Source organism: Carcharodon carcharias, chromosome 2 (genome assembly GCF_017639515.1).
Source record: "Carcharodon carcharias isolate sCarCar2 chromosome 2, sCarCar2.pri, whole genome shotgun sequence".
NCBI lineage: Eukaryota > Metazoa > Chordata > Chondrichthyes > Lamniformes > Lamnidae > Carcharodon > Carcharodon carcharias.
The window spans coordinates 63784336-63802541 of record NC_054468.1 but is presented as its reverse complement, the minus strand read 5'-3'; the positions used below and the strand labels follow the sequence as shown (position 1 = coordinate 63802541).

Genomic DNA, 18206 nt, shown 5'->3' with positions numbered 1-18206 from the left:
AAATCTTAGCTGAGCTAGTTATCTCTTCAAACCTTATAATATCCTAAAATGAAACTACAACACATCCTTAATTCTACCTTTTACTCTGTCAATTGGCTGTTTGAAATTTAAAGCATGTTACCATATCAATTACCACTTATTCAAGGCAGTAACCCTAGCTTCCAACTTCTCCTTTGAGTCCACAGCTATTGCTGCACTCTCCAGCTGCCTGGCTGACATTTACAACCTGGGTGTGCTGAGGTTTCCTTCGGTTTGATCCTGACAAACTTATCCTGGTCAGCACTTGCCAGCAGCTAAGTGCCTCCGGCTTTGACTTAACCTGGTTGCAACCTCACCGTGTCGGAAGGTGCAGACGCTTGGCAAACTGGCTCAAGGCAGAGTTTCTTTCCATTACTAAAAGCATTATCTTCCACCTCTGTTAACATCCGCTGCCTCGGCAGTACATTTTCTTTATTCTTTCATGGGATATGAGCATCACTGGGAAGGTCAGCCTTTGTTGCCTGTCCCTAAATGCCCTTGAGAAGGTGGGGACGAACCACTTTCTTGAACCACTGCAGTCCATACACTGCACTTACACACACACAGTGCTGTTAGAAGGGGAGTTCCAGGCCTTTGACCCAGCGATAGTGAAGGAATGTTGATATAGTTCCAAGTCAGGATGGTGTGTGGCTTGAAGGGGAACTTGCAGGTGGTGGTGGTCCCGTACTTGTCCTTCTAAGTGCTACGAGTCACAGATTTGGAAGGTGGCACTGAGTTGCTGCAGTGCATCTTGTAATATGGTATACACTGCTGCCACTGTGCAGTGGTGATGATGGGAGTGAATGTTTAAGGTGGTGGATGGGGTGCCAATCAAACAGGCTTCTTTGCCCTGGATGGTGTTGAGCACCTTGAATATTGTTCGAGCTGCAATCATCCAGGCAAGTGGATTCCATCTCACTCCTGACTTGTGCCTTCTAGATGGTAGACAAGCTTTGGGAGTCAGGAGGTGAGTTATGTAGCCACAGTAATGGTATGATTATTCCAGTTAAGTTTCTGGTCAATGGTAACTTCTCATTCCACCCCTGCTGCCGACCAGGATGTTAAAGGCGGGGGATTCAGCAATGGTAATGCTATTGACTGTCAAGGGGAAATGGTCAGATGCTGTATTGCTGGTAATGGTAACTGCTTGGCACATGTGTGGTATGAATGTTACTTGCCACTATCAGCTCAAGTATGTTGTATTAATCTTGCTGCATGCGGACACAAACTGCTTCAGTATCTGAAGAGTTGCAAGTCATACAAAACACTCTGCAATCATCAGTGAACATCCCCACTTCTGACCTTAGAACGGAGGGAAGATCATTGATGAAGCAGCTAAAGATTTTAGACCTAGGACAGTACCCTGAGGAACTCCTGCAGCATGTTCTACCTTTGCTATTGAAACGTTAATTGACACCTAAAGAGTAATCAGTTCTCATTAAGACAATATCATTGGGAGAGAGTGTGAATAAAGACATGGGGAGAAAGTGTGAATAAAGACTAGAGAAGTACTTTATATTCGAACAAAACTGAGGTGATCTGATAGAGATGTTCCATGTTGAGAGTTTTTGATGAGGTCAATTGGGAAAAAATATTTCTGTTGGTACCTAGTGGATATTCCTTAGAAAGATGATGAGAGATTTAGGATTTTTTTTAAACGGAGGGTTACTAGGATGTGGAATGCCTTTCCAGGAACAATGGCAAAAGCAAATTGTTAGTAGCTGTTGAAAATATAAGTGAATAAACATTTGGGGGAAAAGATTAGAATGGTACTATGAAAGGACAGGGGAATTGGAATTAGATTTCTATTTTCAAGAGCTGAGATGGGCATGGTAGGCCAAATGGTCATCTCTTGTGATGTTTTGATAAAATTATAGAATTGTTCAAGAAAGCATTGAATGAGAAGAGGCCATTCACCTATCAAGCTGTCACAATCTGTTTGTACCACGTACTCTGTGGTATGCCTTTTATCTCCAGATGGAAACTTCTGCACAAGAATTCTGATCCTAAGCGGTGAAGTAAACAGGCAAAGTTCCAATATATTCACCCAATCTCACATCGCCATGTAAATTCAAGCCTGTGGTTTTTCAGCCACCATTCATCCCCACTTTCTCTTCCCTTCCTTCCTCCAGTGCAACCACCAGTAGACTGTATATGATCATTTCAATCACTACAACTGTCAATCCCCATGTCAACCTGATGTTTTATGAATTGTGTAAAAGAATATATTATTCTGTCTCATTCTTTTGCTGGAAAGCAGTTTTGAATATTTATTACTTAGAAAATAATTGCTTCTAAACTGTAATTTGCAGTTTGCTAATTGCGCAGGGTTCTGAGCATTTTTGTTTAATTGGTTTCAGATAGTATTTTCCTCGTGAATATTTGGGGATTAGAACTTCATCCTAGAGCATACTTATAAGCACTTAGAATTTTTATAGAGGTTATAAAAGTTCTGTACTTTTAAATGTTTTTTTCCTAATGGGTATATCATTTCTCTTGCAATTCAGAAGTTAAGAGTTTTAGAGTCTATTGTTACTTCAGTTGGTTAATTAAATTTGAAGTTTAAGATATTTATTGTAGTTTTTAGATGTGTTCTCCCTACTTCAAATTTTTTTTGCAACGTAATTAATGTAGTGAGCAATCCAAAGTAGGCTTGACGCTCCCAAGGAGGAGTAGCAAACTAGTCAAGCCATGAGTGCTGAGATGGGGATCTGTCCGAATTTCAATCCTTCCAGGTACCTGACAATGTGTACCCTGTGAAAACATTGACTTGTGAGCCTATCAGGGTCATGGACTTCTCTGTGATTCATGACCACAATTGATGTCTTCTATGCTGGAGCAACAAGTATCGTGATTCAAATTGTGTCCAAAGTTTGCACATCCTCAAGTAGAACACTCCTCCTCTGTGTTCTTCACAAACTTGGTAACAGCTTGGCTACGAACTGAAGATAAGTATGCAATTGAGATGCATGACTTGGTTCTGTGGTTTTAATTACTTTAAAAGCTACTTGCTGAATCAAAAGCATTCCACCATGTCAACTGCTGGCACCATGGATTCTTTTTGTTTTCTGTTCAACATTCCAACTATGAAAGTCTTTAGTTTGGACCTCCATAAATCCATGTCCAATTCTGTTAGCGTCCCATCACCTATTTTTTTATCTTCATTTCAACCATCGTTGATCTGGATGGACTGTGCTGTATATACTTACCTGTTCTGAATAAAACGCACTGCCTATCACACAAAATAAATGAAATACTGTTGCCACAAAATGTGTTTAACTGCAGTTAATGAATGATTGCAAGTTGAAAAAATGGTGAGGAGTATTTCCTGATGGTTAGCTAACATTACAGAGCAGCTTTCTTGAAGATTCATTTGCAGCAATATGTAATCCCATATTAAGGGATGTAGAAAGATTGTAATTCCATGTTCAAGGATGTGGAATGATTGTTACTTATGGACCAGCACCCAAATGCTTAGCAGATATTGAAGGAAAAGCTAATACCATATTTCAGCAAATACAAAGCAAATTTACTATAGTTCCTCATTTAAATTAATAGCTCAAGTCATTAATTCAAATGTGCACATTGACATTTTCAAATACAGCATTTAAAATTTGATAGGAAGGATTGTTCTTGGCATACTTATATATTTTTTAAATGCTGCCATTTGAAAATATGGTATGGCGGGCAAATATCAAACTAATTTAAGGGATTATATTAATCAAGATGCTTAACAAGCTTAATTTTTCTTATACTGTAGCTTAGATTTTAGGGTAGTATTCTGTCAGGTAGGGCTGGGAAATGGAACAGAAGGCCATTGTGTTGGATTCTCAGCTGCTTTATCACCCTCCCAATTTTCTGCCATTATTTTTGGGTGAAACAGAAAGACAGCGAATTGAATGGGTGTCAGTGTTGCGTTATTTCTGCTTCATTTCGTAGCCTCTGCTGAGTCAGTGATGATGTATTAACAACATCAGTCCTATTTTCTGTCATTGCCACCTCATTTGTATTCAATGGTAATCAAGCTAGGTGCTAGGTTCTTGGAGAAGTGTGAAAGTAAATTTGAAGACCCGCACTGTAGCAAAAGTTTTGGGAGGAATTTTATTCCCCTCATGGCAGGTTGGCGGAGACCGGAGTTAGTTGTTTAAAAATGGAAAAACCTGACCCCAATTCAACTCCCAACGTGCACACTTCCAGTTGGGCGAGATTGGGCGACCAACCTGCTTTCCAGAAGCAGGCCCATCATTTAGATATTTTAATGTGACTGTGTGCCACAAATTTTAGTGTATTTTTAAATTTAAGGGCTGTGGGCCAGGTTTCCCAGAGCTCAGGAAACCCGGCAGCCGGATGGCAGTGAGAACATTTGGATCCAGCAGGTATGCACCTTGCCAATGCTGCTTGAGGACCAGGGAAGCGATCTCCTCCTCCCTCCTCAGCCTACAACAACCCCCCTTACCCCCTTACTCCACCACAGCCAATCTGCTTCGCTCCCCCATGATTGGACCTCATATCTGACCTATTCACCACTCTGAAATCTATCAGCCTTGGGTCATTAGGATTCAACCAGGATTCCATTGGGAACATATATAACATTAGCCAAATGGCTGTGCATGGAAGGTTGCAATTTTCTCTTTCGGCAGTAATTTCATCAGCATATTCATGGTGCAGACATGATGGAACATTACAATTTTACTGATTGGTAGGATTTCCCAAGCTTCAAAGAATCAGAGATTACACCCACATGATTATTCATGCTCTGTCCATCATTAGTCAGATGCACAACAAAGAAATATAACATCTTCCCAACAGTTTGTTTGGAAGCAGCAGCAGCACACAATCATGTTTCATTCCACGGCATCTGCCACAATGCTTTAAATCTAAGTATCCCCACTGTATCAGCACTCTTTCTAACCAGAAAGCCCCCTGTAGATAATAACTGTCCACTACAGCTTTGGCTGACGGTGCTGGGGCACTTCCCCAGGACCCTGGTGAAACAGCACTCTGGCAGGCCTGATTCAGCTGTCTGGATCGATCTGGGAGATGTCCTGCAGTATTGCCTGGCATGGTTTTTCAGATTGTGATGGCATAATGCATGCTGCACAAATTTTGCCTCACAAAGAGGCATCCTCATGGAGACTTCAAAGGTAAAGTAATGCTAGATAAATCCCAGAAAAATGACTCCGAATGTTTGATATATCCTAGATCATAAAAGAAAAGCACCATGCCTGTTTCTTTTAACTTATTAATTACTGTTTGGAAAAATGACAGTACAGTATCAGCTACTGATCCCAGTTTAAAGTTTTCTGGAGGAGCCAGTCCCACACTGCTGGAGTTTAACTCATTATGGAGTACAACTGCAAATGGTGGTAAACCTTCACTGCTTTTAAAAAAAATTGCAATTGCTACAATACAAATGCAATCATTGATGTTCTTGGCAGTTTCAGGCTGGCATTCTTTTATATGGTCCCGATTAGTATTACCCTGTAATTGGTTAATGTGGGTGGACAGGGTCTGCAGAGATATGAGGTGGAATCTTCCATTTTCAGCGGGTGTCTCGTGCACTGCCTGAAGAACCAGTGAGACACCCACGATGGCTCTTGAGGAGGAAGGCCCACCATATCTTGTGTCCATCAGACACCTAAAAGGACAGCAGCAGGCCGTGAGGCCCTCGGGATGCGACGTCCCGCCTGCCTTGAGCTGCCGGCCAATCAGAAGCCAGCAGCTCTTGCGCTCAACAGTGTCACAGAGGAGGCCATGGCTGCTGCCGGAACAATGCCCACTGGAGTCAAAGAGTTAAATGCTACTGGAGGTTGGGGACCATGGAGGTCGACAGCAAGCAAGAGCAGGGGGGCTGGCTGTCAATGGCCACAGCTGTGTGTGCCTTTAGCTGTCACTGGCAAAAGTAGCTATTACAGCATTGTACACAATGAAAAAGGTAGTCATGTGCAAGAAACTTAACCTATGGCAGTGAATAAAAACAATCATTATCGCAATAATCTGATCCAAAAGTAATCATGTTACAGCTACCAATACTCAATCTGGTAACAGAAATGGTGGTTTAATCACTATTATGGACACTACTGGTAAAGTGTTTGGTGTAGAGGTGCAAACAATGAAAAATAGCATGGAAGAAATAATCATGTTACAGCTACCAATACTCAATCTGGTAACAGAAATGGTGGTTTAATCACTATTATGGACACTACTGGTAAAGTGTCTGGTGTAGAGGTGCAAACAATGAAAAATAGCATGGAAGAAATAGATTAGGAAGTTAATAAAATAGCCAGGAAGCTACTAAACTATTATCTGCCGCTAGTATCTTAAATGTTATAGACAATAGATAACAGGCGATAGTGTTGTATGTAGTTTACATAGTGGAAATTTTTGTGATGGTAATAACTCAAAAAACATGATACTGGCCGTCATCACTACAGTTATTATCTCTGAAATATCTTTCTGTTTATTTTCAGGCCCAAAAAAATGAGCGAGAATCAATCCGACAGAAGTTGGCACTGGGCAGTTTCTTTGATGATGGCCCAGGAATATACACCAGCTGTAGCAAGAGTGGCAAACCCAGCCTGTCTTCACGGTAAGTGTTGGAAACGAAGTTTTTGGAGTGTCGATGATTTAATGGAGGTATTTTTGGAGGGCAATGAATCAACATTTCACTTACGAATCTAGTTCTCTGACATCTGTTGTTTAGAAATTCAGTTTGTAATAATATTTTTCTTCCCTCAAATTTCCATGAACTCCATTCCTATCCCTCTCCATAGTACATGCTAGGTTATAAAGGATAGCATTGGTTACCCTTGTAGCGCACTGTTGGTATTTTGGTAATCATGGAATAATCTTCAACTACTGTCTGCTGTATTTACCCTAGAAAGTGGAATGATTGGCAAATGTTCATTATTTTTAAGATGCCTGCCTTTTAGCCACCCACTATTATTTCAGACAAGGCATTAAATGGGTGGCCAGTGTGCCAACAGAATAGGTAGGGGCTAACTTCACTAGGCACATTGGGGTCCTACACTGTTTGTAAGACTCCCTTTGCAGTTTTCTGTGCCAGTTGGTGAAGCGTGTACTGCATCACACTGATCAGGACTAAACCTATGGTTGGCTACTGTACTGGGCAGGGCAATCACTGACTGAGTTGTCAAGGAAGCTCTGGTCTTGTGTAAATCTGATCAAGAATCTTTATTTCACTGCATTATGAAGTCCTGTGGAGAGGCTTAAGCCCACAGCTTTCTGATTCACAGGAAATAGTGTGACTATTGAGCTAGACTAACAATGCACAACTGTTATATATTGATATTTTATCTTTGGTCTACATCACCAACAGTTTGATGGAGGTTACCATGACTACTTAAAGTGAAATCATGTAAATAAATTTATTGTGTTATTTTCCTTCAGTGACATATGTTTTGTACTTTTTTTTAACATGGGTAAAGATAAATTAATGTCTTACCTGAAAAATGGCATCTTTAACAATACAGCAATCCTTCCATACAGTGGTACTGTCAGCCTTGATTGATTATGTGCTCAAGTCCTGTGGAGGGACTTAAACCCATAGCCTTCTGATTCACAGGAAATAGTGTGACCATTGAGCTAGACTAACAATTGAAAGCTTGAAAAAAATAAAAAATAGATTATGTTGAATCAGGACATGGTAATTGCATGACTCTGGACCAGTGTTTTTAAAAATTCCAACATTATAGGAGAGAGGACAGACTAAGAGATGTATGAAGTTCCACCATTTGAAATGATAGAAAAAAATAAGCAGTAATTGAAAATGGTGCTATGAGTTTTAATTTCAACACATCTGAGTACATAGGGAGGAGAAAGAAAAGTGTGTAGGATGGTGGACTTGTAGCTTGGGAGAAACAAGAGGAAAATGTTCAGAGGAACATTGGCCATAGGTGATCCTTGCCTCAGCTTTAGCCTCTAATAGCTATCCAGATGACAGTGCCTCTGGTTTAGGTAATGGAAAAATAAGTTGAGATTCTTGCTTCTTATTACCAACTGGAGACCTTGGCCCCAATTTTAACTGAGGGCTAATTTTCAGTTGATACGTTTAGTTATCTGTTCAAAACTCACCTGTTCAAGAGAAAAAGAACTCCACAATATTTTACCTCCTTTAAGCGCCATCATCTGGCTTCCCAGCTGGTTTGGGCAGTGGGTGGTGCAAATTCATGTGGCCCAGAGGATGCAGGCCCACAGGATCAGCCGCTGGACTAATTCGCAGGGATTGTGGAGGTCAGATTGCAGGAGGAGACACCAACGATTTCCAACGACCAGGGGGTGCATGTCTCATCCTCCCAGTTCCACAGGAAATTAACAAATTGAAACTTAGCTTTTTTAGCTTTTTTAGCTTCTGCTGACCAGATCTACTCTCATACTGGGCTAACTGGAAGGATACTCATTTCCTAACCAGACCTCCTAACAACGAGGCCCAAAGTGATTCCTGCTCAGTGGAATAAGTAAAAATGATAGCTTGTCAACACCTGGTGGTACCAGGGTGCCTGGGGGATTTAACTATCACCCACTTAATTTCCATGGGAATTAACTACTTCCCCTTCCCAGCCTCCTTTATCTTGAGGAATGAGAATGCCTGGCTGTTGAGAACAGTATCTGGCTCAATTTGTTAAACAACTGGCACTCACTGTTGATGCTCAGACATTAAAAACCAGTTACTTGAACAAAATACCAGACGATTGATGACATTTTTCAATAATATCCCGACAACAGTTGGCTTTTCGGTGAGGGGGAGAAAATGAAAAGAATGGGTGCGGGGGGAAGAAATCTCCTGGACCAAGTTTCTGGACTGTGGAAATTTGGATAACTGATTTATTTTCCTTAAACTCGTCAAGCTCAGCCTTGCCTTTACCTCTCATAAGTATGATGAGTGAAAAGTCAACATTTGACAGTTGAAGCTAAATGTTACAGAAGTGAAAATAGGCAGTCTGCATGATTGAGAGGATATGATATCGGAAGCTTAGCTTTGGGTCAAATCGGACAGTGAGGTTGCAGACAGTCTGGTTCAAACTGAAATGATTAGCAAGGAAAGGGGATGGAGTCAGTGGCAAAGGTACAGAATGTATGCAGGGGCTAATGACTTTAGACTTCTCTGCATTTAGTTGAAGCAATTGTGGCTCATTCAAGAGTGGGTGTTAGGTTGAGGAAAGTGGGTGTTTTCAGTGTACATGTGGAAGCCAATCTTATGTCTTTGGACGTTAGCAAGGGACACCGTATAGGGGAAGAAGAGGAAGGGTCATGGATGGTTCCTTTGTGGTGTCCTGTGGTGATGGTAAAAAGGTGGGAAGCATAGGCTATTATATCCAAAAAGCCTGCCCCAATTTCATGTCTCAAATCCTAGTACATGAGGAATGACAAGTTAATGGAGTCTCCATCATATTAGTCTGTAAATGTTAACATAAATATATACCTTCAGCTTAACACCGCCCTTCCCCCAACAGATTTCTCAAAAAAAAACATGCATTGTTCATCTCCTTTCATACCAGTCACTCCATTTTTTCCTTTCAGTCTTTCTAATAAATAATTACGTATTTTTACCCTCAATTACTGCCTCTTGTTACTTTTTATACATAGAACTATAAACCACATCTACATTCAATAGCCATATTGCCAATTCAGTCTGACACATGTATTTGAATTCTCTCTCCATGGCTGAGTAGTTGATAACAGTCTACTAGTGCAGAAGAACGACAGCCTTTCTTTTGATGAAAGCACTACCTCTTTACGTTTAATGTCACTTTTGTTATCTGGCCAACATAGCAGAAGTTATTTATAGTGTTCATCTTTCGTGCCCTCCAACTGGCATTGTATCTCCAAGAATTATATAGTTGCAGTGCCATAGGGTTTTACATGTTTTTAAAATTTCCAACGTCAGTGAGCATCTTGGAACCAATAAACATTAAAGTATCAGGTGCTCCATACCTGACATCACCACCAGCTTTCTGAGAAACAAATACATCTTAGTAGACCCAGTAAGGACTCTGAGCTTCTTCTAAAAAAAAACAGCAGTGACCTACAGCTTATAATTCAAGTTGATGGCTTGCTTCATTTTCTTTCAGCAAAAATGTATTGTTCAATTCAGATAGTGTCAAAAACTTGCAATGTCCAATTTTATTTTAGATTAAGTAGTTTCTAGGAGCATCCTTTAAAGATTATAATTTTGTCTGGAAGCCCCTGACCCCAGTAAACATAGTTTGAAGAGAGAAGCTAATAGTCGAGGCAAATCATTCATGGAGATTTCAGTTTCATTGAGTCCAGAAGCCAATTGTAGCTGGATGAGAATTTTTAGCACTAACTGAAAAATGACAAGCAGTCAAGCTTGAGATTCAACCAGGGCCTGACAGTATCAACGTCATAAATAATACACTCATTTTCATGTTTTCAGGCAAAATATTAGCACAGAACCTCATGATGGCATCACAAACAGTGAAAATAATAATTATATTCTTGAGGAGTGCATTTTTATTTCAGTGCAAATTAAAAACTATATAGGATTCCTCCCCCCTCCCTGCCCCGATGTTTGCTGAGTCTACCCATCCTTTCTTGACTGAGAGCCAAGAATGTTCTTTGCAGAAAGTTGTACAAGAGCACCTTGGGGCTTATTTCCCTCTGGCTATTCTATCTCCTGGAGAAGCATTAACTGTTTTCTTGACACACCTTCATGGTGGAAAGGCCAAGATTGATTAATGTGCCAAGTTCTCACAGTCGTGAACGTTATCTCCTGCCATTGTCACTATAAAGTAACGGAGAGGGTTGATGAAAGTAGTTCAGGAAATGTACATATGGCCTTTCAAGGCCATTTGATTAAGTACTTCATAACAGATATTTGGAAATAGAAGTAGATGGTATTAAAGGGATGGTGGTGACTTGGAGTACATAATTGGCTAAGCGATAGGAAGCAGAGAGTAATGATGAGCAGATGTTTTTACTGACTGGTGAGAAGTATGCTGTGGAGTCCCCAGGAATCAGTACAAGAACCATTGCTTTTCTTTTTATAGATAAATGACGGATGAATAGTCTCATTCTACACTGCACTAGTCTATGTTTCTATCGTAGTTCATCCCACCACCTCATTTTCAGATAGAAAGACAAAGTAACACACTGATCTGGTTTTTGTGATCGTAATGATGGTATCATTATTGCTGTCATTATTATTCCATGAAACTAAAAGAAACTTCTGGCACCTGCACATAAACAGATAAAGGTGGAAATCAAGAAGTTGCTGTCAGAGATTCCCCACTCCCTTACACTGTTGAGGTCTTCAGCAGTGGAAATCACTGAAGTGATGTGAACCTCTATGTTTTATTACTGTTGCAAAAAGTTGAACCTTCTTGAATGAGGTGTAACTGGGTTTTTAATGGTGTACTAAGTTATAGTTATTGCTAAACAGCCTTTTTGGACCTGAAAAAAAATATTTTTGTGGAATGTCAGATTTCTCCAGTCAATGATAAAATGTCTACAGGTTTCTCAAATAATATTTTTTCTAAGTTTGTTTATAATATTTCAGCTTCTACCTTAATCCCATGTGTATATTCCAATCTTTATTTTGCCTTCTATAAATTTATAAGAAGTGAATGATAGAACTTTACTGTTACTTCCTGATTTGCTGTCGATGAAAATTCTTCAATGTGATTGGTTACTTAGTCTGTTTGATGACATCACTGATGCTGGACATTGGAGACCACTGTTATAGTCTGGTTAGGAACCAATACCTTTTTGCTTAAAGTAGACAAGGGGCAGAATCATTCCAGATTTGCACTAAATATGGTAGCAGGCAGGAAAAAGAATGTTTTACCCACCGGTCGCAGTGGCGGCTTTTCACGTCACATTGTCCCAGTCCCACCACATTAATCATGCATTCCCAAGAAACATGTTGTTTCGATGGTGGGTGGGTTCTCATTTGCCCGGTACGCTGTCACCTCACTGTTTCCTCATGCCAAGTGCAATATTAAAAGTGCAGCTACGCACATACCTCTCAGTGCTTCCAGCCCAGGGCTGTTGCACCGAAGACATGGCCTTGAAAGACAAGAAGACTACAGCCCCCTGATTCAATGACACATCCCTGGAACGCCTTTTGGATGCCGTGGAGGCCCACTGTGATGTCCTCTATGCCCACTCAGGCCGCAGGAGGTCTGGCAACCTCACCACTCTGGCCTCTGGCTTGGTCAGTGATGGCAGTGTTGATCAGTTTCCAATGCTGCACAGAAGAGGTAGGTCATCCAATTCACAAAGAGGATGAATGATCTCATCTGTGCTGCCAGGGTATGGCAGCCATCTCATCACTCTAAACTCATGCACTCAAGCCCATCACACATTCACTGGCATCTCACTCACTGCCAGCTCAAGGGACATCACCACTCACTCTCTCTCACACACCCTCACATCTCCATCTAGCCTCATCTCCTCTGGAGACTGCCACCTCAGCCCTCACCATCTTGAGGCCACTTGCACAGATTAACTTGCACCCCCACACACCCCCTGGGATACCCAACTTCCCCAGAACAGCCCTCGTCCTGCAGCCCCTTCCCTTGCCTGAGGTCACTTCATCCCTTTCCCCAAGCAAACCCAAGCCTTGCAGCCGTTGAAAAGCCACCCCCGCTTCATAGCTGGTCTGGTAGGTAGATACCTGCCTGTGAGCCTCCCTAAAAGTGATGTGGTGCTTCATGCAAAGCCTGGTGCTGATGACTATGAATGCTGGCTGAAACAAGGTAGGCAAACAAAGGTTTAAGTCCCGAGCGAAGTGCAGCCTGCCAGGTGCATGTTGCTTATGTACAGTCGTGAAAGGGATGTCAGTGTGCTCGGATGATCCTGTGTAGGGAGATGATTCCAGCGAGTTGGTCGTCTTACGATTTGTAGATGTATTACAATGAAGTTCCCGACGTGGAGCGGCAGGAACCATGGCTTGCCATTGATGGACGGAGTGGATGAATACAAACTGGCTTCATGATGTTGGGAAACAAGTTTTTGGCCTTCCTGCCATATTGTCCGCTCATGCCGCTAAGCATGCCTACTGCCAACTGGAGCGGAAAATTACGCCCAAGGTTTGAAATCCTAGTTACCCAATAAGAGCTCAAAGCCACAAGATTCCACGGTTTTAAACAAACAAAAACAAAATATCAAAAATTAACATGAGATAAAGAGTTAACAGGCAAACTATGATCGCTGAGAAATCTGTGGGATCTGTCTTGCGCATATCTGCATATTAAATGGCAGATGTGACCAAGACAAATCCCACAGATTTCTCAGCGACCCATCCAGACATCAGTGACAATTGAGTCACAATACCTCAATAAAATTCTGGGGTGCAGTGGAGTGATGTTAAAAGGAGGCTGCTAATGGAGGCGCTCCCCCCCACCCCCCACTTCCTGTCTGAGGACTGAGCAGGGTTACTATTTGGGCTTCCCCCTACCCCTGAACTCCTCCTGCTAGCCTGAAAGTTGAGACTGGGCAGGAAACAACTCTTAAGTGGTCAAAGATTGACCACTTAAGGGCCTCAATTGGGGCAAGGGAAGGGGGGCCCGCCTAGGCCTTGCCTGTCCCAGCGTAAAATTGCCAAGAAGTCAGAGTGGGTAGGAGCCCGGTGGGAAGGCCAACCGGCAAATTTTACAGCCATCTCCACCACCCCCCCCACCCCCCAACCACAGCCTACAAACACACCAGCTGGGGAATGTAAAATTCTGCCCCTTATTTTTTAGCGGGTCCTTATCCACAATTACAAACATATCCCCATATATGTTTATAGAGAATTCCTCACTTTTTTCAAGAAATGTTTTTTTTTCTTGTCTACCGCTTACTTTGGTAACGGGTGCAACCTACATCCCTTCTCTTTAAGCCTACAGTATTCCATCCTCCCAAGTAAAATGGTAGAATATCATTAACAGATTATTTTATTTAAAGAGTAAAATTGGGTTTACTGCTAGGAGTGAAAAATATCTCGTGCACTACTTAACTGTTCAGTGTGACTACTAACTACCCAATGGAACATTCATCCTTTAATAGAACACATTATTTAGATAAATGATGTTGTCCAATATCTTGAACTATTTGGTGTGTGACCATGTGTAATTATCTTGAATTTTCATTAAAAGGATCATAAATATATTGATTTAATATCAGTTACTGCAGTTATATACAACTTGAATCAGCAGTTTTTTGCTAGTTTCTTAAACTATATTTTGTAACTCAGCTGGAATATAATATTGCCTTTAATATCCTTATTGGTCCAGATTTTCTGTTTTCATATTTGTTTGTTGTATTTTGCTCTGCCAGCACCTGACATAATCATCATTCAGGCTATCTTTATTTTGATGCTTTATGAAACATTTTTGAAATATTAGCAGTTGCAACATGGTCTGGGCATCCACAGATATTTAGGACAGATATTGTGGAAGTTAAAAAGAGAGCACACAGAATGCTGCACTTTATCTGTCTTAAGAGAATTATTTTTAGTACATAATTCTTCTTTGCATTTCTATGTTTGTATATAGAAGACTAATCCACATTAGCATTTTAAAGTATTAAGCATCCGCTGCTCTATTTCATGGTCTCATTTCACGGTAAGAGTCATTAACTCTTAGCCTGGTAGAAAATGTCAGAGAGCTGTTTCATGTACAAGCACCATGATTTCAAGTTGAACTCCAGAAATTTGCTTGGGTTATGATAAGTTTACAAATCAACAGTAGAGATAATTGACAGAGTAGTAATGTCATTTATACCAAAAGTGTACAATCATTCATAATTCACCATCCTTGGTACACTTCATATATAGCCAGGCTGCAGATATGTGTCAAAAAAGTTAAGTAAATTCAGATCGTTAATCCCTGTCTGCACTTCCTGAGTAACAGTAATAACTAAAGTACATTAAGTATTCAATGAAAGATTAGTTAATTAAAGCAGAAACTACAAACCATCATGTGACTTTTTCATCATTCTAGACAATCGTGTTTGCTTTGTGAGTGGTGGGTGATGCTGTAAATTTGGTGCAATCCATAATGAGTATGTCATTGCTTGGTTACAATAGTGCAGTGTACATTCTAACTCCTATAAGTAACTGTAGCAAAGAACTATTTTGTGGCACCAAAACAATATTCGATACAATAACAATATTCCCAATTCCTAACTTGGCCAATTATGGAAATTAAAGGCAATGAGTATTCTTGAACCCTTATTTTGATATAGATTTTACTTATTCAAAGTACTGAAATTGTGGATTTCAATTATAAAAAAAGGTTGTCTATTCAAACTCCGCTACGGCTTTGGACACGTGATCTCGGCGAGAAATACTTATGGAGTACTGTATAGTTGGTGGTGCCATATTTCAAATGAGGTGTTAAACCAGGCCGTCTGCCTCTTCAAGTGTACATTATTTAAAAAAAAAATCCCTTGTCTATTCGAAAAACAGCGTGGAGTCACCTGTTCTGCAGGCCAACATTGATCAATCAGCCAACCCAGGCAGAGAACAGATTACCTGGTCATGCATTAATTTGCTATTTCTAGAACCTTGCAGATAGATTTGACTTCTATTTTCCTACGTGTTAACATTGACTGCACAAGGTGAACCATTGTTTGTGAAGTGGTTTAAGATATCTGAGGAAAATTATATGTTTCTTTCATTATTTTTCTGTCTGTCATCTTGCTGTCTCTCTTTCTTGATATTCTGCCCTTGTGGTTCAGGCAATTTGACAGGGAAAGTGAATTAGACAATCTATGGGACCTTTCACTTGCAGCACAAAACCAGCTATTGATGGTGTACCTTGTCTGCTGCTGTTAACAGCTATTAACATTGCTCTCTGTCAGAATAGTCCCTCCATCTGTATATTGTTGGTGCTTTCAAGAAATGGATGCAAGATTTGTTTTTCTTTCAGTCAGGCTTGTGTATATGGATTAGCCAGTTTCTCTCAGCTCCCAGTGCTTAAATCTACACCGCTGTAAAAAGAACTTTGCCTGACACATAGATGACACAACTGGCAATTCCCAACTTTGCATGTTCAGCTTTGTCTAAGGTCATGAAAGCTCTGAGAATGAAGAGTTTAATTGCTTGAAGACTTAATTAAAATGCATAAATGTAGGTTGAGCCCACAAGTCTTTCTTTGTCAGCTTTAACATTCTTGAGAGAGAACTAAAATCCTAGAATATAAAGTGAGTGTGGAATTCAAGTTAAAAGGAACATGTTGATTCCTAACTCTAAATATATTTAATTCCACAAAGTAACTTCAGATGCGATTTGAGAAATTGGAAGTAATCAAACTCTACCGATTGGTCTGGCCAACCAAGTATTCCAAAACTCCATCAAGGTCATTTGAAACCCCCACAGACATCAGCAAGGAGGGTGGTTAAATATGAGAAACATACCTGCAACATGACCACTTCCAGCTTTAATGGCAGCACATTGGGATTGCGGGCAATTAATCTGCTATCTGGAAGTGGATTCCTAATTTAAATATTTTGACGAAGCCATGTGGCCCAATTCCTAGGTGCTTTTTTTTTTATATTTAATGACTGCAGGCAAGGTTTCCCAGGATTGGGACATCCTGCAGCTGAAGGGAAAGGAGGAACACCAGATCCAACAGGTGAGCGCCTTGACAGCACTGCTGGGGGGCCAAGTACACCACTCCTCCATCCAGCCCAAACTAACCTGCTGACCAACTCCAATGATCAGAGGCTTGCAGTCAGGACCCCTCTGTCTATAGCTCCCCATGGCAATCAGAACCCCATAATCTCTGCACAGCCATTCCCACCCACCGCCCCCCCAACCCACCTCCCAAACTGCCCCCCGCTCCCAAGTTATCTCTCTAGTCATGCATCAACTCTCTCTGTCCCCATCCCACCTACAGCAGAACCTGCAGGAAACACCTCACTTCCGGCTTTCCTAGCCACAATTTTTTTTTATATTTAATGACTGCAGGCAAGGTTTCCCAGGATTGGGACATCCTGCAGCTGAAGGGAAAGGAGGAACACCAGATCCAACAGGTGAGCACCACACCCATCCCACCCACCACCCTGGAAATCCTGGGGCCCATAGCTCTCTGAGATAGATTGTCAACTTGCTGCCCAGGTGAATAACTGACATTTGCAGATCTGCCACCTTTCATAACAATGGCCTAATTTTCATTTAATTTAAAATCATAATAACTGGGAAATCTGCAGTACCAGTTTTACATTGACATCTTGGAGAGTTCAGGATTAATAATCAAACTGATCGTTATGGCTCCAACTGGCCATATAGCCAAAGGTATTTTCAGAAAATAAATGACTGGGAGGACATTGGCCATGAGTGATTAAAGTATAGCTTTAGTATTTACAATGGGCAGAGACACCAATTAACTATAGTCTAAAAGAGATGTTCCGGAAGATAAGCTGCTAATGAAACTATCCCTCAAAGGGTTCAAGAATAGACAGGTCACTAAGTATTGTTTGCAGAAAGTAAACAACTAAGACTGTTTATGTATATAGATTTAGAGTCCAGAAATCTCTCTATTTCCTTCTTAAATATATTCAGCGATTTGGCCTCCACAGCCCTCTGTGGTAGAGAATTCCACAGGTTCACCGCCTTCTGAGTGAAGAGGATTCTCCTCATTTCAGTCCTAAATGGTCTACCCCGTATCTTGAGACTGTGATCCCTTGTTCTAGACCCCCCCAGCCAGAGGAAATATCATCCCTGCATCCAATCTGTCCATTCCTGTCAGAATTTTGCATGTTGCAATGAGATCTCTTCTTGTTCTTCTAAACTCTAGTGAATACAGGCCTAGTCGGCCCAATCTCCACTGGTTGGAGTCATACATAGCACAAAGGAAGATGGTTGTGGTTTTTGGAAGACAATCACCTTAAGCCCAGGACATCGCTGCAGGAGTTCCACAGGCCCAACCATCTTCAGTTGTTTCATCAATGACCTTCCATCGCAAGGTCAAAAAGGGGTTGTTCGCTGATGATTGCACAATGTTCAGCACCATTCACGACTCCTCAGATACTGAAGCAATCAATATCCAAATACAGCTAGACCTGGACAATATCTAGGCTTGGGCTGATGAATGGCAAGTAGCATTCATGCCACACAAGTGCCATCACCCTATGACATTCAATGGCATTACCATCGCTGAATCCCCACTATCAACATCCTGGGGTTACTATTGACCAGAAACTGAACTGGACTAGCCATA

The 18206-nt window shown here is 41.1% G+C and overlaps 1 protein-coding gene across 8 annotated transcripts in view; it reads left to right on the top strand.

Moving 5' to 3' along the window:
- The window catches only part of schip1 (schwannomin interacting protein 1), an 871502-nt gene that overhangs the window by 798056 nt on the left and 55240 nt on the right, over positions 1 to 18206 (top strand). For all 8 annotated transcript variants that reach the window (XM_041176152.1, XM_041176183.1, XM_041176168.1 and 5 more), the window contains one exon: positions 6489 to 6607. In XM_041176152.1, coding sequence (XP_041032086.1) covers positions 6489 to 6607 — 119 coding nt within the window. The remainder of the gene's footprint in view (positions 1 to 6488; positions 6608 to 18206) is intronic.